Below are 19,770 nucleotides of genomic sequence, written 5' to 3' on the forward strand. Positions count from 1 at the left end.
AAAATGAATAATAAAATAAAAATACTTTATTTTAATATAATAAAATTTATATGGAACATTAGAGGTCTTTCATAGATTTTTAGATCTGAATGTGTCTAAAAGTTTCCAGTAAAACTTAGTCCTAATCCATGATCACTTCAAGGACAGAAGATATCCCTGGTATTAGATAGAGAGAGAGAGAGATAAATGCTTCTCTACAAAGTCTTAATATGCATTATTAAATATATTCTCTTTGGGGTTTATATCTATATTTTAATACATGTAAAAAGTTACTAACCAGGGAAATGTGAAAAATTCAGAAAATATGTACAGAAAAAAAATCACAGGCCTGACATCTCTAAGATTAATTTCTTTAAGAACATCCTACTCCTACCTCAATTCTTTCCCCAGTTCTACTGACACCTGTATTTCTGTGCTTTTAACAGCATAACCAACCTGGCACCAGTGTTGTAGTTCTAGAAGTCAATACTTGCATGGATAAACACAGCTGGATTTTTTCTTTACATTTTTAAGCTATACTGGGTTTCTGTGAGAGTGGGAAACTTGGAAAAATGTCCCTTTTTTATTTGCTTTAGCAAATGACCCATTTGGTTCAATTTGTAGTTGTTCTGTGCCAACAGAAATATTCAGTGCAGAGAGATCCTGGTCAGGTCTGCCTGTTTAGGCAAAAAAAGGAAAATGTGAGAGAATCCTGGGAGAAATCTGCTGGGATTTCTATCCCTGGGTCCCCTCCTAGGTGGAGTGGAAGTGACTGAAGTCACAAACTCTTCTCTCTTTAAAGCAGCTCCTTGGGAAACAAAGCAAAGGGAGCTCTCAGAACAGAAGAGTTTGCAGTTATTGAATGGATCTTCCTGATAATGCTTTAAAAATACAGAACAACTTCACCTGGCATTGGTGCCACTGGAATGCCTCTTTCCTCTTAGGCTTTCCAGACCTGTCATGGATCTGTGATTTAAGGCACAATTTTCCCAGTTGGACACGTGATCCATAGGCACAGGTCATTGTGGCTCATTTAGAGCTGTCATTGGGGCTTTACTTTGAATAAACAGACATAAAAACTTCTAAGATATATAAGAATTATTTTCTATATATAATAATTATTTATATTAAAACATGTTATATATTTATTATATTATATTATAATAAATATAACAATTATATCATATATATATATATATATATATCTTTACCAAAATGATAAGGTAAAGATATCAAATTTGGTAAGTTTGTTTGCCTGGATTTTTCTTTTTTTTTTTCTTCAGTAGGTATGAAGTTTGGAATGGGGTTTGGAAGTCACTGCTCTTGCCAAAAGCCAAGGAATTTATGTGGTGGGAATTCTGTGATCATCCACCCTTTGTTTCTGTAAATACCATAATTTATTGATGATCTAATTAAGAAGTGTGTGGCAGGGGCAGGGATGGATATGAGCAGACACCTCAGAGACAAAAACTCTGACTCAGTTCCTGACCTTGTTGATTGCTGGGGAGATTTACAGCTCCCATCCCTAGAAAGCAGGATTTCATATAAGTTACTGGGAAAACAAACAAATAAATCACAGGGGTTTGAAGTCAAATATTTCTTACTTGATTATTTAAATGAAGTTTTGCATGGAAGAAATGCACTGGAGCTCTCAGGGATTTGTACTCTGAAGGTTGATAGAATTTGGGATTTTCATTCTTCCATACATCGACTCAGGGCTCCACTCAAAATCCCAAAAGAGCTGAGGCTGAAGGGAAACTGTGCCTGTGTTTGACAGATGGTGTTTACACATTGCCTTTGAACTTTGTGGTGTGTTGGTATTGACATTTCCAGCATTGGAAACTGTGAGGGCAAACGTCAGCAGGGAACCCAACCTGTGTCTGCTCCTTCCAGTTTGCTCCAGAGAGGGAAAGGGGATGGCTGGAATGGACCCTGCCCTGTGCTGGCCCATCCAGGGCATCCCTCAGAGGCCCAGACCCACCTCCTCCCCAGGGGACAGATTGCACTGAGCCCTGAGCTGAAATCTGGGATTTAAGTGTGTTCAGGATGAGGGCTGTGGGAAAGCACCCAGTGGAAAACTGGAGGTTTGAACATTGGCAATCTCTCTCTGGGTCTCCTTTCCTAGGATGATCTGCCACTGACTGGTGCTCGTTTTCTTTTTGCCCAAGAAGGAATATGTGCATTTATAAAGTACAAATGTACTTGAGCAAGCCTGTGACTTCATGACCCCAAATTTGCACACAGCTCCACAAATCTTTATGATCTCTAAGTACCCAGATGCTGGCAGTGATGTATCACGACCTGTTCTGTGCTTAATTATTAATTTTACATTTAGGAGTCTCAAAGTCAATATTTAGATGGTTTATGACATACAGAAGCTTTTCCATGCTCATATTTTCTTTGCAGGGACATAATGTAGCCCTTTCAGCACTCAATCAATTACACACAGAGTTAAAATAACTTGATTTGTTGCTTAAGGTCCCTTCCCAACAAGAGGCATCAGTTCTAAGGGAATAAAACCAGAGATATCTTGGGCTGCTTTTAATCCTCACAGGGCTCCACTTTGCAGGGGTTGAGGCTGTAAAGTTGTGCAGAGCAAAGATCCCTCCAGCCCTAAGCAGTTGTGAGATGGGAGAGAAAGGGTTCTGCAGTCTGTGGGGCCAGAACAAAAGTACAGGAGAAACATTTCATTCTAACCCTGCTTTCCACACCTGCAGCAATGGCAGAATTAATGGGAGTGTATCACATCTTTTAAGTGCCCTCCCAGAGTCAGATTTCACCCAGAATGAATTACTTCCCAAGGTGCTTTATCTCACCTTTCCTAAATTTTTATGTTAGAATGGGATGAACTGCATCCAAAATTGCCAGTCCCTCTTTAGTGACTATAAAAAAGGCTGGATGTCTGAGCCTGAAATGGTTGTAACTGAGTGAAAGTCATCACACTTGCTGAACTAAGTGATTTAATCAATGACTTAATTCAGGAAAGAATCCCAGGATCCCTACTGAAAATATCTATCACACACCCCAAATTGTGTTCTTGTTACAAGTATGGATAGTTTTGAAACCTGTGATTTATACAAGATAGTTTCAAAGGCCTGTTTTAAAATCACAGAGCACACTCCTGCAGCATCTGAATCATTTATTAAATTCAGCTCTCAGTGGCTTTAAAATATAATTTAACCAAAAAGATCATTTGAAGAAGGGCTGCAAAGATTTCCACGTGCAGACACTTTAATCTCGAGATGGGGGAAAAGGCAGAAAACAATTCCATTTTCTGTTCTTGCTCTTAGGGAATGAGCTGTGTGGGCTTGATTTAGAGGCTGGCCAGTTTGAAGTGCAGGTTTCCAGAATAACTGAAGGTGTTTGTCCATCCTCCTGTGGGCTCCTTTACAGTGGGAAGCTGTAGAACTGGCTTCAGGAGGATGCATGGGGGAAGAAGGAATCCTTTTTAAGGATATCTTTCCAAGACATGCCTTCTGATCCTCACTCAGGATTTGTTCCACGCTTACTTTGAGACCTTAAAAATCAAATCTTCCACTTCTGTTTGTAGTTTTAATAGGAATTACTGCATCTGTGATATGATTTATCCAGGAAAGTGCAATGGACTTAATGCAATTCTCTGCATGAAGAACAGAGAGTACTTGCCCAGTTTATTTATTGGGTCCAGCAGTGAAGTTCATTATGAAATATTGCTCAGGCAGGGTGGATTTAAATAAGTTCAACAGGGCAGACACTACGAGCCCAACCAAATAATTGATCCAGGAGTTCAGCTGCAGAAGGGAGCGAAGAAAAACAAAACTCACCTGCAAAGGTCCTGCATTATGATGGAAACACTTATCCCTCAGATAAAAACCCTCAGATGTTTAATAGATCAAATGGCTGGGACTTGGGGATGGAATCAATGCAAAGATGAAATAATACATCAGAATTAAGTGTGTGCTCTGTTCCTGCAGAGGAAGAGAGAAGCCTTGTGAGATGATTTGCCTCCTCATTAGGATGTCTGATTCTCCTTTCATTAGCACTGCTTTTGTGATGCTGAAGCACCCTCAGCTCTTCTGGGTTAATTTTGGATTGCTGGAGGTGCTGAGAGCCCCAGGGGCAGACTCAGGGTAACAGGGCTGGGTGTTTCACTTCTGTTTCCACTTGGTAATTTGAGATTAAAGCAGAACCAGTTCATGTTAGTTATCAGGCAAAGAGTAACAATGAGAACTTCCCAGGTGCAGCGATTGCTGAAGTCTGTGGTGCTGTGTGTTCATAATCCTGCATCCATATGAAAAATTGGATACTTGTGGGAATTGCTGGCAGCAGGAAGGGAAAGGGTCCAATGTAGAACAGGCACCAAAAAAAAAATCACAGATCATCCTTTTGTTTTCCATTTCTTTTCACATATATTGAAGTGAGAAATTAGGGAGATAAAAAGGGAATAAAGGCAATGTAATCCTGTGTATACATAACACAGCCCTTCAAGGTCAATCCTGTATTCCACTGCCTCACCTGAGATAAACCTTTGCTTCAGCTGTGCTGGGCTGAATTAGATCAACAGAAATTCTGGCCCAGTGTCTCAAAAAGTGTTTCCAGTTGGGGAAGATTGACCTTGCACTAACAGACCTTTTAAAAATGTAATATTATTACTTTTTAATCAGGAAGGATGCCAGGGTACCTTACCTGGAGCTAGAAGAACAGTGCAAAGTGATTTCTGTGAAGTCATGACGTGGTTTGGATTAAAGTCCACTCAGACAGGGCAGTTGAATTGCTGCCTTTCTTATATTTGTAAGAAGTCAGTCAACTCCTTTACAAGAGCAGGTAATTTATGGAATGAATGATGAAAGATTACTGAAATCTGTGAAAATGTTCCCTTCTTAGAAAAATCTCTCCATTCTGTTGTTATTCTGGAACAAATCCTAATGCAGAATGCACACAGAGTGCAGCCTGGGCTTCTTATTACCCAGTTCTCACTGACTGGAACTTTTAGTGTTTTTTTAAAAATAGGCACTTAGTGTCCATACACCACACTGTTCTATTTTGAGGTTTTTTCCCAATATGGAATAATTTGGTGTTGGAATGAAAGAAAAAAAAATTTTTCTCATTTTCCCTAGCAAGCATTATTAGATTTGAATATAGTCCTGATTTCAAACACACTGCTGCTCCCTCCCTGCCAGCACCCCAAGTTCCCTTTCCAGAGGACACTGCTGCTGTGAGGGGGCTGTGGGATAAGATATTCCTGCTTAGAGGTTGGGAGAAACTGGATATTAGCTTCTGTTTTCAGGGAGAAACTTAAACAATTAATCAAAATTCTCCTGGTTTATTTATTGTCATGAAGTTTAGGGGAAGCTTTCTACCACAATCCAGAGGTAATTTCTCATGGGTATTTCTGGATATGAAAATTACATCAGGCTATATTTATTTGTATGACTTTAAAAATTGCTGTCTATTAACATCTGGCATTGGCTGGCCAGAACTCTATCCTCCAGAAAAAGAGGAATGGGTAAAAAATGGGAAACTATTAAGGAAAAAGGTAAACAAAAGCTAAAAGAAAACATTTGGATTGTAAAACAGAAATAAGTGCAGAATGCATATTTTTAGTAAGCTCTCTGCTTACCCTTGACTATAAGTTTGCATCTGCATTTAAACCACTTGCATATGCCTGAAATCAAATTTGAATGATTGCAGGCAATTCCAATTTTACATGGGACCTGGGAAAACAGCACGGTGCAGCACGTGAGCTGTGAGCATCCCTGACAAAAACCTCCAGCTGTCAGTGATGCCTGGGGAAGGCTGACCTGGAACAGAGACTGGATGGAGCTAAAGAATAAAGAAGGGATTTATTCAGAGGCCTCAATGATCCCACTTGGACAGCACAACCCAAAATGGTCCCAAAATGAACCCAAGGTGAACTAAAATAGTCCCAAAATGAACCCAAGGTGAACCAAAATGGTCCCAAAATGAACCCAAGGTGAACCAAAATGGTCCCAAAATGAACCCAAGGTGAACTAAAATAGTCCCAAAATGAACCCAAGGTGAACCCAACATGGTCCCAAAATGAACCCAAGATGAACCAAAATGGCCCCAAAATGAACCCAAGATGAACCAAAATGGCCCCAAAATGAACCCAAGATGACCCAAAATGCCCGAGCGCTCCCGGGGTCTCTCCCTGGGATCAGCTCTGCTCCATTCCCACCTTGCAGTTCATTGTCCCAGCCCAGCTTTAGCCCAGGCAGTCCCAGCCTTGTTTTTCTCTCTCCAGCCCACGGGGTTTGTGCTCCTGGGCTGAGATTTGGCTCATTTGTCCTTGGTGCCCAGCTGGAGCAGGAATTGTTTTGTCTCCCTGCTCTGTGCACAGAGCTCACCATGCCCTGATGGGAACCCAGCCCCACACACTCAAGCAGCACAGAGTGTGAGAAATAGAAAAGCCAAACCTGAGGCATCATCAGGCAGTTCAGACCAAAGGGCTCAGTGACTGAGCAGGGCACCTCGGGCAGGGGATGCTGAGTTTTGGGCTGGTTTGATAAAAGCAGAGGGAAGAGCTCAGCAGCCCCCACTCCCCTGGGCAGCCGTGGCCTGGAGCTCAGCTGGCATTGACCAAACTCCTCTTGGGATTCGGGCTGCCTCCTGCAGAACTGGCCAAATGCTCACCTGTGGTGGTGAGTTACACAGGCATTCTGGAAATTTCTCCTTCTGACTTCTCAGCAAAGATGCTTGTGTATCTTTTTTTGAGAATGCTTCTGCCTTGTTTTGACAGGGTTGATTTTCATGATGTTTGAATGTCTCATCCACTCTCAGTTTGCTGTGATTTTCCTGGCTGATTTCTAGTGCTAGTCAGACTCCAGAGAGAACGTGGGCCCTTTGTGCTTGTCATGCCTGGGGCTGAATCTTGCTCTTTGTATGTTGAATAGATGTTCCTGCACTCATAAATCACTGCTCTGTCATGTTTGCCTGCTGTGAGATGTTCGGTGCATGTCATCATTTACATTAAACCATTTACTTCAAGAGAATGTGTTCTATTGCTTTATGAATTATGGGATCTGACATAGAAGATTATGTTATGAATTGGCTCTTAGAATATTAGAACAGTGGGACATTTTATAGCTTATGGTCATGATCCAAGAAGTAATTAATGACTTTTCTTAATAAACTTGGCTGGTCAAAAGGGAAACACTCATGAGAGTGTGACATTTTTGCTTAGGGAGAATCCTGATTAAGAAAAAATCTTTGGTGATCTCCTTAAACCTGCAGCCTATTTACATCTGGAGGAAGAATATTGTTTTTTTTCAGCTGCATCTCCATTGTCCTAAGTCCTCTTTCACTGAACTTGCAATTCCCAGTCCACATGGAGAGACTGTAAATGAGCAGGGATTCCCTTTCCTGGGCAAGGAAGGATGGTTTGCTGGAGGGGGAGCAGAGATGAGTGGAACTGGGGGAGCTGGGGAAGGCAGAGCTATTGTAGCTCTGTTTTTGTGATCTCTCCAAAAGACATCATCTTATCCATTCAGGGGATGAACTTTTGGGCAGTAGCAGATAGGAAATGAGACTTCATTGATTTTGCTCCTCATGCAAATACCTGTTTCATGCTATCTGTAGTCTATAAGACAAAAGCCTTCATGCATTTCTTAAATCCTTGTTTCCTTTGTGTGTTGGGAAGATGCACAGAGTCTGAAATGTAGGTTATCTTGTTTGGGGATAATGAGTTTTGTACAACACAAAATCTGTGAAGGGGATCTGGTGTTCTGAAAGAATAAATTACATTTTCCACAATTTCTTGTATCTGCACAGATAGAGGTAAATTTCAGTGTGAATATGCTACCACAAAATGTCATAACCTGGTGTGTACAGACAATAAACACAGTCTGGGAATCTTGGAGGGACTAACAACTTTCCACACACAGTTTTACCCCAAAGATGAGAACATCCACAGCACTGCAGACAAAATACAAGATCCATGTCACATAACTGCAGCTAATGCAAATTCCCTCTCTGACATGCCATAGATCAACGTCTGGCCTGGAGCAGGGAATACCTGAGAGCTCTGCACATTGTTCTCTCAATGTGACAGTGGCTGGGGACAGGACTGTGTGTAAGTCAGGTTCCAAACATCCCAGGAGTGAATAATTCATTCTGCCAAAACAACTGTGCTGTTCCTGGGGAAAAAAGGTTAAATACCAGTATAGCTAAAGGTTGACCTGCCCATACATCTTCTCTCTTCTGTCATAACATTCAGCTGGGGATGTCCCATTATTTCTTACTCCATTTATGTGCTTCTGTCTGCATTAGCTCTCTATAGATAGTAACAATTCTTGACAGTTCTTCATCTCTGCTTAATATTACTGAAGTTTTCTTTTGTGTACTGGGAGAAGTTTGTTTATAATTCATCCCAGAGCTGCCAGTTCAGCAGTTCACCCTGCCAGTCCTGCTGGCTGCAGTGCAGGGGCATTCCCAGAGAGCTGCTCAGTGATGCCATCTAATCTAGAGCTGAAAAGAACCTGCCAGACATCTAAAGAGAGAATGTGAGGAAGCCCTATGGTAGAAAATTATTGCCCTGTACAAATATAAGATATGCTCAAACCTGAACTCAATGATTCTTACTAAATGTCTTCTTTATTGAGCAAGGCCTTGAAGTTTTAGTGGTAAAAATAATTGCAATTTCAAATGCCCTTGATTGGAACCCTTGATTAGGCTCTGAGTGATACTGGGAATTCTGAGTGATACTGGGAATTCTGAGTGATACTGGGATTTCTGAGTGATACTGGGAATTGTGAGTGATACTGGGAATTCTGAGTGATACTGGGAATTCTGAATGATTCTGGGATTTCTGAGTGGTTCTGCAAACAAACCCTGGCTATCGTCACACCCAGGACAGCAGTGCAGCTCTCCTGGGAGAGTTTCCCCCAGGATCTCTGTGTGTCATTGGCTCAGGGAAGGAGTTGCTGATTTTGCAGCCGTCCCTTCCCCAGATCAGTTTCCATCTATTGTTTAACATGATAATGCAGCAAGCTGCTGTTCAGTGGTTTGAAAGGCAGCTGCATTTGATTGATGCCAGGAATGGAAGGCTTTGTAAGACGACTCTGAATTAGATGCAGTCAGTTTATGGGCTGGGGAAATGAATCTTTTATGAAGAATAAAAGTTTATGATGAAGCAGGAATAGTGAGGAAGTGTGCATCTTGAGTGAAACTCTTTTGGACTGGATGTCTGTTGCAGAGCCTTTCCAAACCTACTTTTGGGCCACTGTGCTTTCAAGATCTCTACATGAACATTGTCCTTTGTGGTGGCCCATCCCAATTTGTCATTGGTGTTCTCTCTGTGGACACCTCAGTCAGGCTAGGGAATTTCTTCCCTGGAAATGTAGCTATTAGGCTTCTCCAAAGGGTTCCAGGTGAATGTTTTAACTGCTGGATTAAAGCTCTTGTGATTTTTGAGGCATCAGACACAAATCTGAAGCACATGGGGGTGCAGTTTTCTGTATTGATCCCCAAAAAAAGACCAGACACAACCAACCCATAACAGCATCTAAAGACAACCCCACGTTTTATGTGCATTTTTTACACATAATGAGAACTTGTGAGAATAGAATAACTTACAAATTAAATTTAAATTGCACTTTGATGGTAGCCAGAAATCAATGCCACAAAACTTTTGAGAGAAGAAGCACAGAAAAGAAGATGTATCTGATTCTCTCCAGCTTTCCTCCTGGAGCTGGCATCTCTATGCAAAATGGATGCACAGTTCTGCTCATCTGAGTTGCTGGAATTCTTATCTGTATGCAGCAGAGGAATGATTGCAGGGAACAAGATAATGTCTAGAGAGTTGAAAGGTTAAAGCACTGCAGCTGCCAAATCAGAGTCAGATTCAGCCATTGTGTTGAGCCAGTCCTATGCCAGAGTAGTGAGAGATCAGGGGATTTACATCAGATCTTAAAATTTACATGTGCCTTCTGCTGTTTTATCATCAGAAATGTTGCAGTAGGACAACTGTGTAAATTGGATTTTTACTTGAATATATATTGTAATAAGTTTCTAAGTCTCTGCTGAGCATCTAATAGATTTATAATAATAGCAACCTTGTATTCATTCAAAATGTTTTCTACTGTACTTGAGCAGGGCACATCAAAGTGCATTCTTCAGGAAACCATTGTGGGCTGAAATCCATGTAATTCCACATGAACTTGGGCACTCTTAAAGATCCCTTGAAGATTTGCCTTAGTCCTTGTTTATTTCACTGAAACCTTGTGATTGAGAGACCCTTGTGAAACATGGTATCTAACATTGATATATAAAAAACTCAAAAAATGTGATAAATTTCTAAAAACAGCACATTGGGTGAATCTTAATTCTTAAAAAAAGAAAACAGTTCTTTTCTCCCTTTTCTTCTCAATCAGTCTCAAAGTAGGTGAAAACATCAGGGCTGGGATCATCTTGTAACCCTGGAAAACATGGCATGGTATCCAGTGGTAAGCTCCTTTTTGAGCTGTCTGACCTTTAATCACTGCTGAATAAAACCAACATGCTGTCAGGGCTCTGCTGTTTTTCTCAAGGGGGTGACTCTGCCCGAAGTAGCAATAAAATAAAACCTTTGAGAGCTGATATTCAAGGTCACTACAAGAAGAGGCAGAACTCTACTCTGGGAACTACAACAAAAAGGGAAAAAAGAAATGTATCTAAACAAGGCAGTAGAGTTTGTTTAACAGTGAACAGACAGTTGTTATATCACTGAGGCTGAGCTTGTTTTTATTTTTACCACAATATTTCATTTTTATTTGATTTTTTAAATCCAAGACCTTCAGAAAGAAAGCAAACTCACTGTGCATGAATGATGAATATTTCTGTTATTGAGGCACTTGTAATCTAATGTCTTAGGCCCTGTCTGAATCAGGTTTTACCCTCTTGTAGTCATTTTGACCCAAAAGTCTCTGTGAATACTGAAAAATGACCCTATGATCTTACAAATCTATTAGAAATGAAAATTATGTATTTAAATTTATATATTTAGTTTATACATGTAATATGTATTATATATTTTTATTTATTTAATCTTGTATATATTAAATTTATATACTTAATTTATATATTTAAATGCTGTATTTAAAATGTGTTTTCCATGATAGTTTAAAATAATACTTGCCCAGTCTGTGGGGAAATGGAAGGGTGAGTTCCCACAGAGGAATTAACCTGTAGCAAAGAATTCTGGCTCCCTCTGACACTGATCCACACAGGAGATAATGCTGTCAGTGCAAAGTGACTTCAATGGAAGTGGTGAAGACCATGGAATCTGATCAATTGTTTCAGTTGGGATTTTTAGGCCAAAGACTGGATCCCTGCCTGGATTTCTTACTTTATAGTTTGCCAGTATCTCACACTAATCTGTTATTTAACATTGATTCACTATTTAAATGAATTTATTGATTTGATGGTGGCTTTTTGTTATTTGGTAGAATCTCATTCTGTCTTCAGCCCAATATTACCAGAAATATTTAATCTTGCTGTGACCATACATTATTTAGTCAGATTGCTTTTCAAACTGATTTACAATTACTGATGAACTGATGGAGAAATCATTTTGGCCGAGGAGTGAGCCCCTCACAGTTCAGCCCAGGTTTCTCCTTATGCCCTTTCTCTGTTTCTCAGTGTACTCTACAAAGCTGATAAAATGCTGACAGAATTTTGCTCTGGGCTGCCTGTCTTGGGGAGAGGAAAATCCTTGATCCAGGGATGCAGGATGTGCTCCCCTCCTGAGCACAGAACTGGCAGCAGCTCAGTGCTCTCTCTATTAGCTGTGATCAAGAAACAAAGTGAGGTTTTCCCTCTGCACAGCATTTAGGGATCTGTGCAGGAATTGCATTTCCCTCATTGCACTCTGCAGCAGAACTGTGTGCTCAGGGAATTTCCTGCCAGAGAAACCTTCAGCTCTGGAAGGACAGTGGGGCAATAGAGATGGGGGCTTATTGATATTGATAAAATAAGCTCATAAATTTGTACAAATTGAAATTGGAACAATATAGGCTTTAATTATGACAACATTTCTTATTGACAGAAATGATGTCCAACACGTTTTGAACTGCAACACTTCATGCAAATACAGACCTGTTATTTCAGTAGTGTTGATTTCATTGTAGCCACCTGTGGATTTTCTGCCTGCAGAATTAAAAGTGGAAGATATACACCTGTAATTCATTTAGTGAAATGCAATTACTGTGGATGGCTTCAGAGCATGGAGATACAGGGAGTGTTAGAGCACATAAGTCTCCTGTTGGCTGACTCACAATACTCACTCTCACAGCTCCTGAAAGGTGCCTGTGCTCAGCTGAGGCTGGGCTCTGTCTGCAGCAGCACTGACACAACCAGAGCTCACAGTCCCAAGCTGTGCCAAGGGAAATACAGGTTGGATAGCAGGGAAAAGTTTCTCACAGAAATGGTGATGAAGTTCTGGAATGTTCTGCCCAGGGAGGTGGTGGAGTCCCCATCCCTGGGTGTGTTTAACAAAGCCTGGATGTGGCACTGGGTGCCAGGGTTTACCTGAGCTGTTGGAGCTGGGATGGACTCCATGATCTCGAAGGTCTCTTCCAGCCTAGATAAAAAAAAAACCCCAAAACCAGAATTAAAGCTAATACAAACACAAGTGCAGCCTATCTGTCAGGTGGAAGCTCTGAGCTGGAGAGGGCTTTGCTCAGTGCCTGCTGTGTGTGCCCTCTCCCCAGGAACCACGGTGATGCGCATGGCGGCGTTCGACGCCGACGACGCCGGCACGGACAACGCCCTGCTGCGCTACAACATCCTCAGGCAGACCCCCACCAAACCCTCCCCAAACATGTTCTACATCGACCCTGAGAAGGGAGACATTGTCACCGTGGTGTCCCCAGCGCTGCTGGACCGTGAGGTGAGTGAGAACTTTCCTCTCTCCAGTCTTACACTTTCATGGTTGTGCCTCTGATTTTCTTCTGGGGGGTGAGAAGAGGCTCTGGTGTCGTTGTGTGGGGATTCCCATGCTCACTTTTAAGGAGTCTTGTAAAAATTTTGTTTATTTATTACTTGGACTTAAGTTCTAAGCTCTGGTCAGTGTTTATAAATCAAGTAGTTCATAATTTCTGTGCAAGATATTTAGTGTTGTGTAGTGAGAAAGATCTCAGGATTAAGTGGACTTCAACTTAGAGTTAGTAATTGACACCCAGAGCTAATTGTGCATATAGCTCACCCTGAGAGTATTTGTTTAGTGCTCCATATCTTTCCTAGAATATTTTTATGAGTGAACTTATTGAGCTAATTAACTTGGTATCCCATAGCCAAAAAAAGAAAACACAAAAAGGAGTTGGGAAGGAACGGGTAATCCTCGGGTGGCTTTAAGGTGAATTGCCACAGTGCCAAAATCTGTGCTTATAGCAGATCATGAACATTATGAGAGCATAAATTGATGGCAAAGAAAGCTTAGGTATGTTCATTTCATGTTCAGAAGATAATAAAGCAGAGGCAATCTGTTAATCCAAAGGTTTAGATACCGGAATGTATAAAATCTTGGCACCAGAAGGAGTTACTCTGTGAATCACAATTTCCTTTGATGAAGTAGCCCTGAGTGCTCTTAGATTCCTGGAGACATCCAAATCCTGTCCTTGCAGGATGTTTCAGGTGTGTGCTGAGTTGATTAGTCTCAGGACTGTCCAATGTTCTCAATATTCAGCACATTATCTTCCCTTTTACCAGGTGAAAATGTTGCCCATACACTTCCCTTTCTGGGCAGTTTTTTCTACAGGCTTTTCCAGCAGCAAATATTTAATGGGTAAATCAGTCACAGATAGCAGAAACACACAGGAGTGAAACTAATGTCTGGGCCTGAATGTCTGTGGTTTTGAGTTTAAGAGGTTCTAACTTTATTCATATTTGTGTGCTTGGCCACAGAATGTTGCTCAAGTTAAAGTTTACAAAATCTCTGCCTTTTCTACCTTCAACTTTCCCTTCCAAATTCATTGCTTCAGTTCAAAAGCTTTTTACTGTTTTCTAAAGACAGTTTTAAGTATTTTTATTCCTCATAGATAACCGTTCCCCAGATTAAACCAATTTACTCAAAATTAGAAAATCAATGGCAGGGAATGAACGTGGCTGCTTTTCTCAGTGCCTTCCAAAGGTCACTGGTGATTCATGAAATAATGATGCTGTCTCCATGCAAGATGGGGCCTCAGTCAGATGGGTGTCATGGCTGGATAGTTCATCCTGAGAGCAGGATCTGAATTCCTCATGGTTTTTATCATCACCAATTCCATCCCTTTACTTTGAAGGTGACATGACAAGCTGGGATCAGCTGAGATCCCAGAGTGATTTTTGTTGCTCCAAATCTGAGTGGTTTACAAGCCAAAACATGTGGCTGTGTGCAATTTTAACCCTAAAATTAGGAATTATCTGCAGCTAATATCCAGTCTTATCAGAGGAAAGGCTTTGGGGAAAAGGATGTTTGTTTTTTCACAGTCATCTTTGTGGGTTCAGCCTCTCCCCCTTCCTGCCCATGTGTCTTGAGTGGAAACTGGTGGTCAGGCCTGTGAGGTTGCCATTCATGGTCAAAGATTAATTACTTCTATTTTTAACCATAATTGCAGCTTTTAGAGACAAACAGCCTCAAGTTTTTATTCTGGAAAAAAAAAAAATCCGGGTACCAATTTAATATTGATGTTCTATAAATAACTCTTATGTAGCTCTGTGTGGCTCATGAAAATGAATTATTATAAAAAATTGTCTGTGTGAGGTGGGGACAGAGGGGAGTAAAATGTGGAGGAGGAATGTCGAGTGTCGGGGGAAATGTCTGAGTATTCGGAGGAGGAATGCGAGACTCCGGAGGAGGATGTCCGGTAGTTAGGAGGAGGAAGTCCGAGTAGTTCGGGAGGAGGAAATGTCCGAGTAGTTCGGGAGGAGGAAATGTCCGAGTAGTTCGGGAGGAGGAAATGTCCGAGTAGTTTAGGAGGAGGAAATGTCTGAGTAGTTTAGGAGGAGGAAATGTCCGAGTAGTTCGGGAGGAGGAAATGTCCGAGTAGTTCGGGAGGAGGAAATGTCCGAGTAGTTCGGGAGGAGGAAATGTCCGGGTAGTTTAGGAGGAGGAAATGTCCGAGTAGTTTAGGAGGAGGAAATGTCCGGGTAGTTTAGGAGGAGGAAATGTCTGAGTAGTTCAGGAGGAGGAAATGTCTGCCTGGGTTCCTGCTTGCGGAACAAGGTGCCTACACATCACCAGGCTTGAGTGAGTGGCTGGCCTGGAGGGAGCACCATGTGCCATTGCTCTGCAGATACCTGCTGGTGTTAATGCCTTTTTATTGGGAGCCTGAGCAAATCCCAAATGCTTTGGCCCCTTGTCCCAGTCTGCCATGAAATGTGTTGTAGAAGATGGCAGGAAGAAGTGTCCTTTCCCCTGAAGGCCTTGCTTGAAGCTGTGAAACACAAGCTGGAGGCTGAGGACAAAATCTTCACAAAGGAGAATTTGGGAGTCAGGAATGGTTTTGTCTCAGCAATCCTTATCTTGCTTTTCCTGGCACCTCAGAGGGCAGTGTGCTGTAGCAGACCCACAGAGGAAGCAGCAAACCCTTCCAGCAGCTCTTGCACTGCTTGGGAAGGAGTTGGGATGTTGGGAGCAGCTCAGCTGATGCTCTTTGATGGGAATGTCAGCCAGCAGCCTTTGCAGGTGCAGCTCATGGAGGTACACACAGCTTTTGTACAGGGCTTGAGGAGACTGAGATTGTGCTGGGGGTGTCACAGCCCAGACACTGCTCCTGGTGAACCTGATTATTCATGATTTCCACTTCAAAGCTGCAGCTTCCCCTGGTTTTACTGAAACCTTGAACTGGCTCAACAGCTGCTGTGGTTGTAGGTGTGCTCTTTAAAACTGTAGCAGCCCTAGACACCAATAAAGGAGCTGAATTAAAGTAAAAAATTCTCTAGGATGGACATGGAAAAAACTATTTTTCATCATTAATGTGATTGTGCACCAGAGGTTTATATGAACTCTTTCAAAGCATGTTAAAGCACTGCCTAAAATTACTCCTATTTTATATCTCTGTGTAACATTTACCTCTGCTTGGTCCTTGATGCTTTTGGGAAACTCCTCACTGCATTTAAGACAAGTTAGCTGAATATAAATAGTTTGAAGGGTGATTTTGGTCGTTTTCATTGGGTTCTTTTTTCATTTTAAATATGATTTATTTCATATTTGTGCATCAGAGGAAACAGGACGTCCAGGAGGTTTTGCCCAGTGGGGGAGACTGAGATGTGGACATAGAAAACATCTGGCAGGCTTTGCCTATCCTGGAGAGTCCAAATGGTTTCTCCATGCTTCAGCATTTTCAGAAATGGAGCTGTGGCATAGCCCAGATATCCTTGTTCCAGAGCTCAGTTTTTAAATCAAATTATATAGATGGGCAACTCTTAGTTTGCATTAGTAAAGATCTATAGTAACAATATTAAGAGACAAAAATGAAGGAATACTTTTATTTCTAAAGTATTATCAGGGAAAAGAAGTTATTTCCAAGGAGATACTTTGAAAATAAATGTAAAAGGAGAAAGAATTAACTTGTTTGTGGACAGCTCCAACTGTGCATCTTAACTATGAGGGGCCAGTAACATGTGAAGAGAATTTTTAAAAATTTCTATAAGTCTTCAAATTTTCCTGTTCTGTAGCTCTTTTTTCTTAAGTCTGTTTCTAAATGGGGAGTTTGGAGATGGGGATGCTCCCTGTCAGAACTGCCTGGGTGTTTGGTGGGGCAGGGATCTGTTTCCACGTTGGAGTGACCCCTACACAAATGTCCTTCTGTCCTGCCTGCACAGAAGGGAGTGCAGGAACCCCCCAGATTCCCAGCAGGATCCTGAGGGAATGCTGCCTGCCTCCAAGCAAAAGGATTTGTATTTATACACCTGCAGATTTTTCACTTCTAAAAATTTTTTAGATTCAAAATTGTTTCCAGAAGTGCATGATCCTGGGGGTTTAAAGCAAAACTCAGGTAATTTCTCAGAGAACATCCATTTTCATTTTCAGGAGGCAGGTAAGGACACATTTTTGAAGATTAATGTGGGTTGTTTTTTTTTTTCTTCTGGTGGGAGTTAGGCATCCTTGATGTGTCAGTAATAAAGATTGAAGAGTGTTAGGGGGCAAATTATACCTCCAGGTATCCATTGGAGAACACATTTTGATTCATAAATTCAGAGGAGAAGGATGCCCTCCATCAAAATATATGGTCTAAATGACACAAAATAGAGCACAACAGGGAAAGAGAGTAAAAAGCAAGAAAAACAGGGGGAGGGGAAGAAGTTGGAAGGAAACCTTGAGGAAATGTCCTGAATTTCAGGGATGGAGACTCCAGTTCAAAGTGACACTTCCCTGCAGTGAGAGGACAGTAATGCTCCTCATGTGTATAAGTGAAGAAAACACTTGTGGTCTCGTAGAATGAGCTCTGAAATTTCCTTTATGGGTCAGGAATTGGGTTTTCTGCTTGCCCACAGTGCTGATTTCCAGTGTCACAGACCCCTCTGCACTACAGGAAAGCAACGGTGATTTGTATAAACCTCATGGCTAAAGAACTGCAAGAAAGCTGTCACCACAGTTGCTTAAGTGAAATATTTACTCCTCACAGTTTGAGAGGTAACCTGCTTCTGCTTTTGATAGGAACTGCTGTGCTTAATTTGAGTTCAAGCTAACAAATGGTCTGAGCTGTCTGCTGCACGCTGATCTGTGTGCTGGCACATGAGGCTTTAAACACCTCAAGGAAACCAGTTCAAGTGATTTTGGGTTGTGAGAGAGCCTGGGCTGGACTGGGCTGAGTGAAATGTGCATTCTGCTGAGGGCTGACACGAGCTCAGGGAGCAGCTGCTGTGTTCTCTGACCATTTGCACCAATCTTGGTGCATCAATCTGCCGTGGTTGGAATCATAAATGCTTTTTCCTCTCTTTGTGCCTTGGGAAAATGGAGCTGAAAGGTTTTTGTCATGAACTGTGAGAAAGCTGGAGCTGCATCAGCCCCCAGTGCTCGTGTTGGTGTGAACTGCCCACAAAACCAAGATGGTTTGGGGTCTGGAGGATCTCCCTGGGGAGGGGAGGCTGCAGGAGCTGGGCTGGTTACTCTGGAGAAGGGAAGGCTGAGAGGGGATCCCATCAATCCTTACAAACATTCCCAAGCTGGGTGCCAAGAGAAAGGTCCCAGACTCTTTTTGTGGTGTTCAGCTGCAGGACAAGGAGCAATTGACTAAAATTAAACAGAACAAGTTCTACCTCAACATGAGGAATAATTTTCCCTGGAGGGGGCAGAGCCCTGGAACAGCTGCCCAGGGAGGGCCTGGAGTCTCCTCTGGAGACATCCCAACCCCACCTGGACAAGCAGCCTCAAGTTTTTATTCTGAAAAAAAAATCTGGTACCAATTTAATATTGATGTTCTATAAATAACTCTTATGTAGCTCTGTGTGGCTCATGAAATGGAATTATTATAAAAATTGTCTGTGTGAGGTGGGGACAGAAGGGAGTAAAATGTGGAGGAGGAAATGTCTGAGTAGTTTAGGAGGAGGAAATGTCTGCCTGGATTCCTGCTTGTGGAATAAGGTGCCTACACATCACCAGGCTTGAGTGAGTGGCTTTCAGGAAAGGTGTTGGGCTGGAGGGAGCACCATGTGCCATTCCTGGACACATTTCCTGTAGAATGGAACAGCATTCCTGCCTTGGGGGGGCTTGGATTGGGTGGTGTCCAGAGGTCCCAACCCTATTTTGACTCTGCAACAGCTGGTGAGCCTCCCTCTTAACCAAAGGCTCTAAAACCACACCTGCAGCTAAAGCAGAGTGCAACACCCAGCCAGTGCTGGATTTAAACCAGACCTGCAGCTAAAGCAGAGTGCAACACCCAGCCAGTGCCTTTCCTGCTGGGAGGGATGCGTGGCTGCACAATTTTCCCATCAGCAGCAGCCCCTGATCCATATTCAGCAGCACACTGCTGGTGTGGAGAGGGCAGAAATGTTCTTTACAGCATGGAGCAGCTCTGCTGGCATGAGTAAATCACAGAGCTCTGGTCCAAAGGGCTGAACTTCTCTGAAGGGGTAGCAGTGGAAAATAGAAAAACCTGGTCCACTTCTGCACCCTTTTTGTTCATCTTTTCCCTTTTGGAGATAGGTGTCTTAGCAGCCAATATAGTTATTACCTACTCGATCTAAATGCAAATGCTGAACCAACAGTGCACTCTCATTTTTAATGAAAAGATATTAATCTTTTCAGCAAATGCATTCCACATTTGATCTTGGTATTAACCTCTAACATATTCATATTTACAGCAATTGGGGGAAAACATACACCTTGGAGCAGATCAGCTCTGAGTTGGAATAATTGTATCATTTTGTCTTGTCTGCTCTGACAGAACTCCCACCTGCACACCTTTAACTTGCTTTGCAGGATGGGAAACTCCAGAGATGAACCTCAGTTTCTATGGTTTAAGGGGTTTTAGTAATAGATACAGCAATATCTCATATTTCTTTCTGCTTAAAATACAAGATAAACAAGGTGTTCACCATTTCCCCGTGGTTAATGCATTTCTGACATCCTGGCTTCTGATGCTTGTAAACATAAGCAGCAGAGGGTTTTGAGTCAGAGGAAAACTCCTGGGCCTTTGGTCCTTTTCCAGGGGATACTCCATAGCCCATGATACCAGAAATATTAGAAATGGGGAGGGAAAAAATCTCCCAATTACAATGTTACTGATGGAGAAATGGAAAGAGATTGAAAGCGCTTCTTAGTGAGATATAAAATCATATTTAAAGTTAATTTTGTGATGAATTTTTCAGGGTTTGGGTTAAATGCCTGCAGTG

The 19,770-nt window shown here is 41.9% G+C and overlaps 2 protein-coding genes across 4 annotated transcripts in view; one reads left to right on the top strand and one right to left on the bottom strand.

Moving 5' to 3' along the window:
* The window catches only part of SDR42E1 (short chain dehydrogenase/reductase family 42E, member 1), a 1,031,186-nt gene that overhangs the window by 544,128 nt on the left and 467,288 nt on the right, over positions 1-19,770 (bottom strand). The gene's annotated exons all lie outside the window — the stretch shown is intronic.
* CDH13 (cadherin 13) overlaps positions 1-19,770 on the top strand; it is a 438,545-nt gene that overhangs the window by 289,886 nt on the left and 128,889 nt on the right. For both annotated transcript variants that reach the window (XM_009090753.4, XM_018914682.3), the window contains exon 7: positions 12,666-12,844. In XM_009090753.4, coding sequence (XP_009089001.1) covers positions 12,666-12,844 — 179 coding nt within the window. The remainder of the gene's footprint in view (positions 1-12,665; positions 12,845-19,770) is intronic.

Source organism: Serinus canaria, chromosome 11, assembly GCF_022539315.1.
Source record: "Serinus canaria isolate serCan28SL12 chromosome 11, serCan2020, whole genome shotgun sequence".
NCBI lineage: Eukaryota > Metazoa > Chordata > Aves > Passeriformes > Fringillidae > Serinus > Serinus canaria.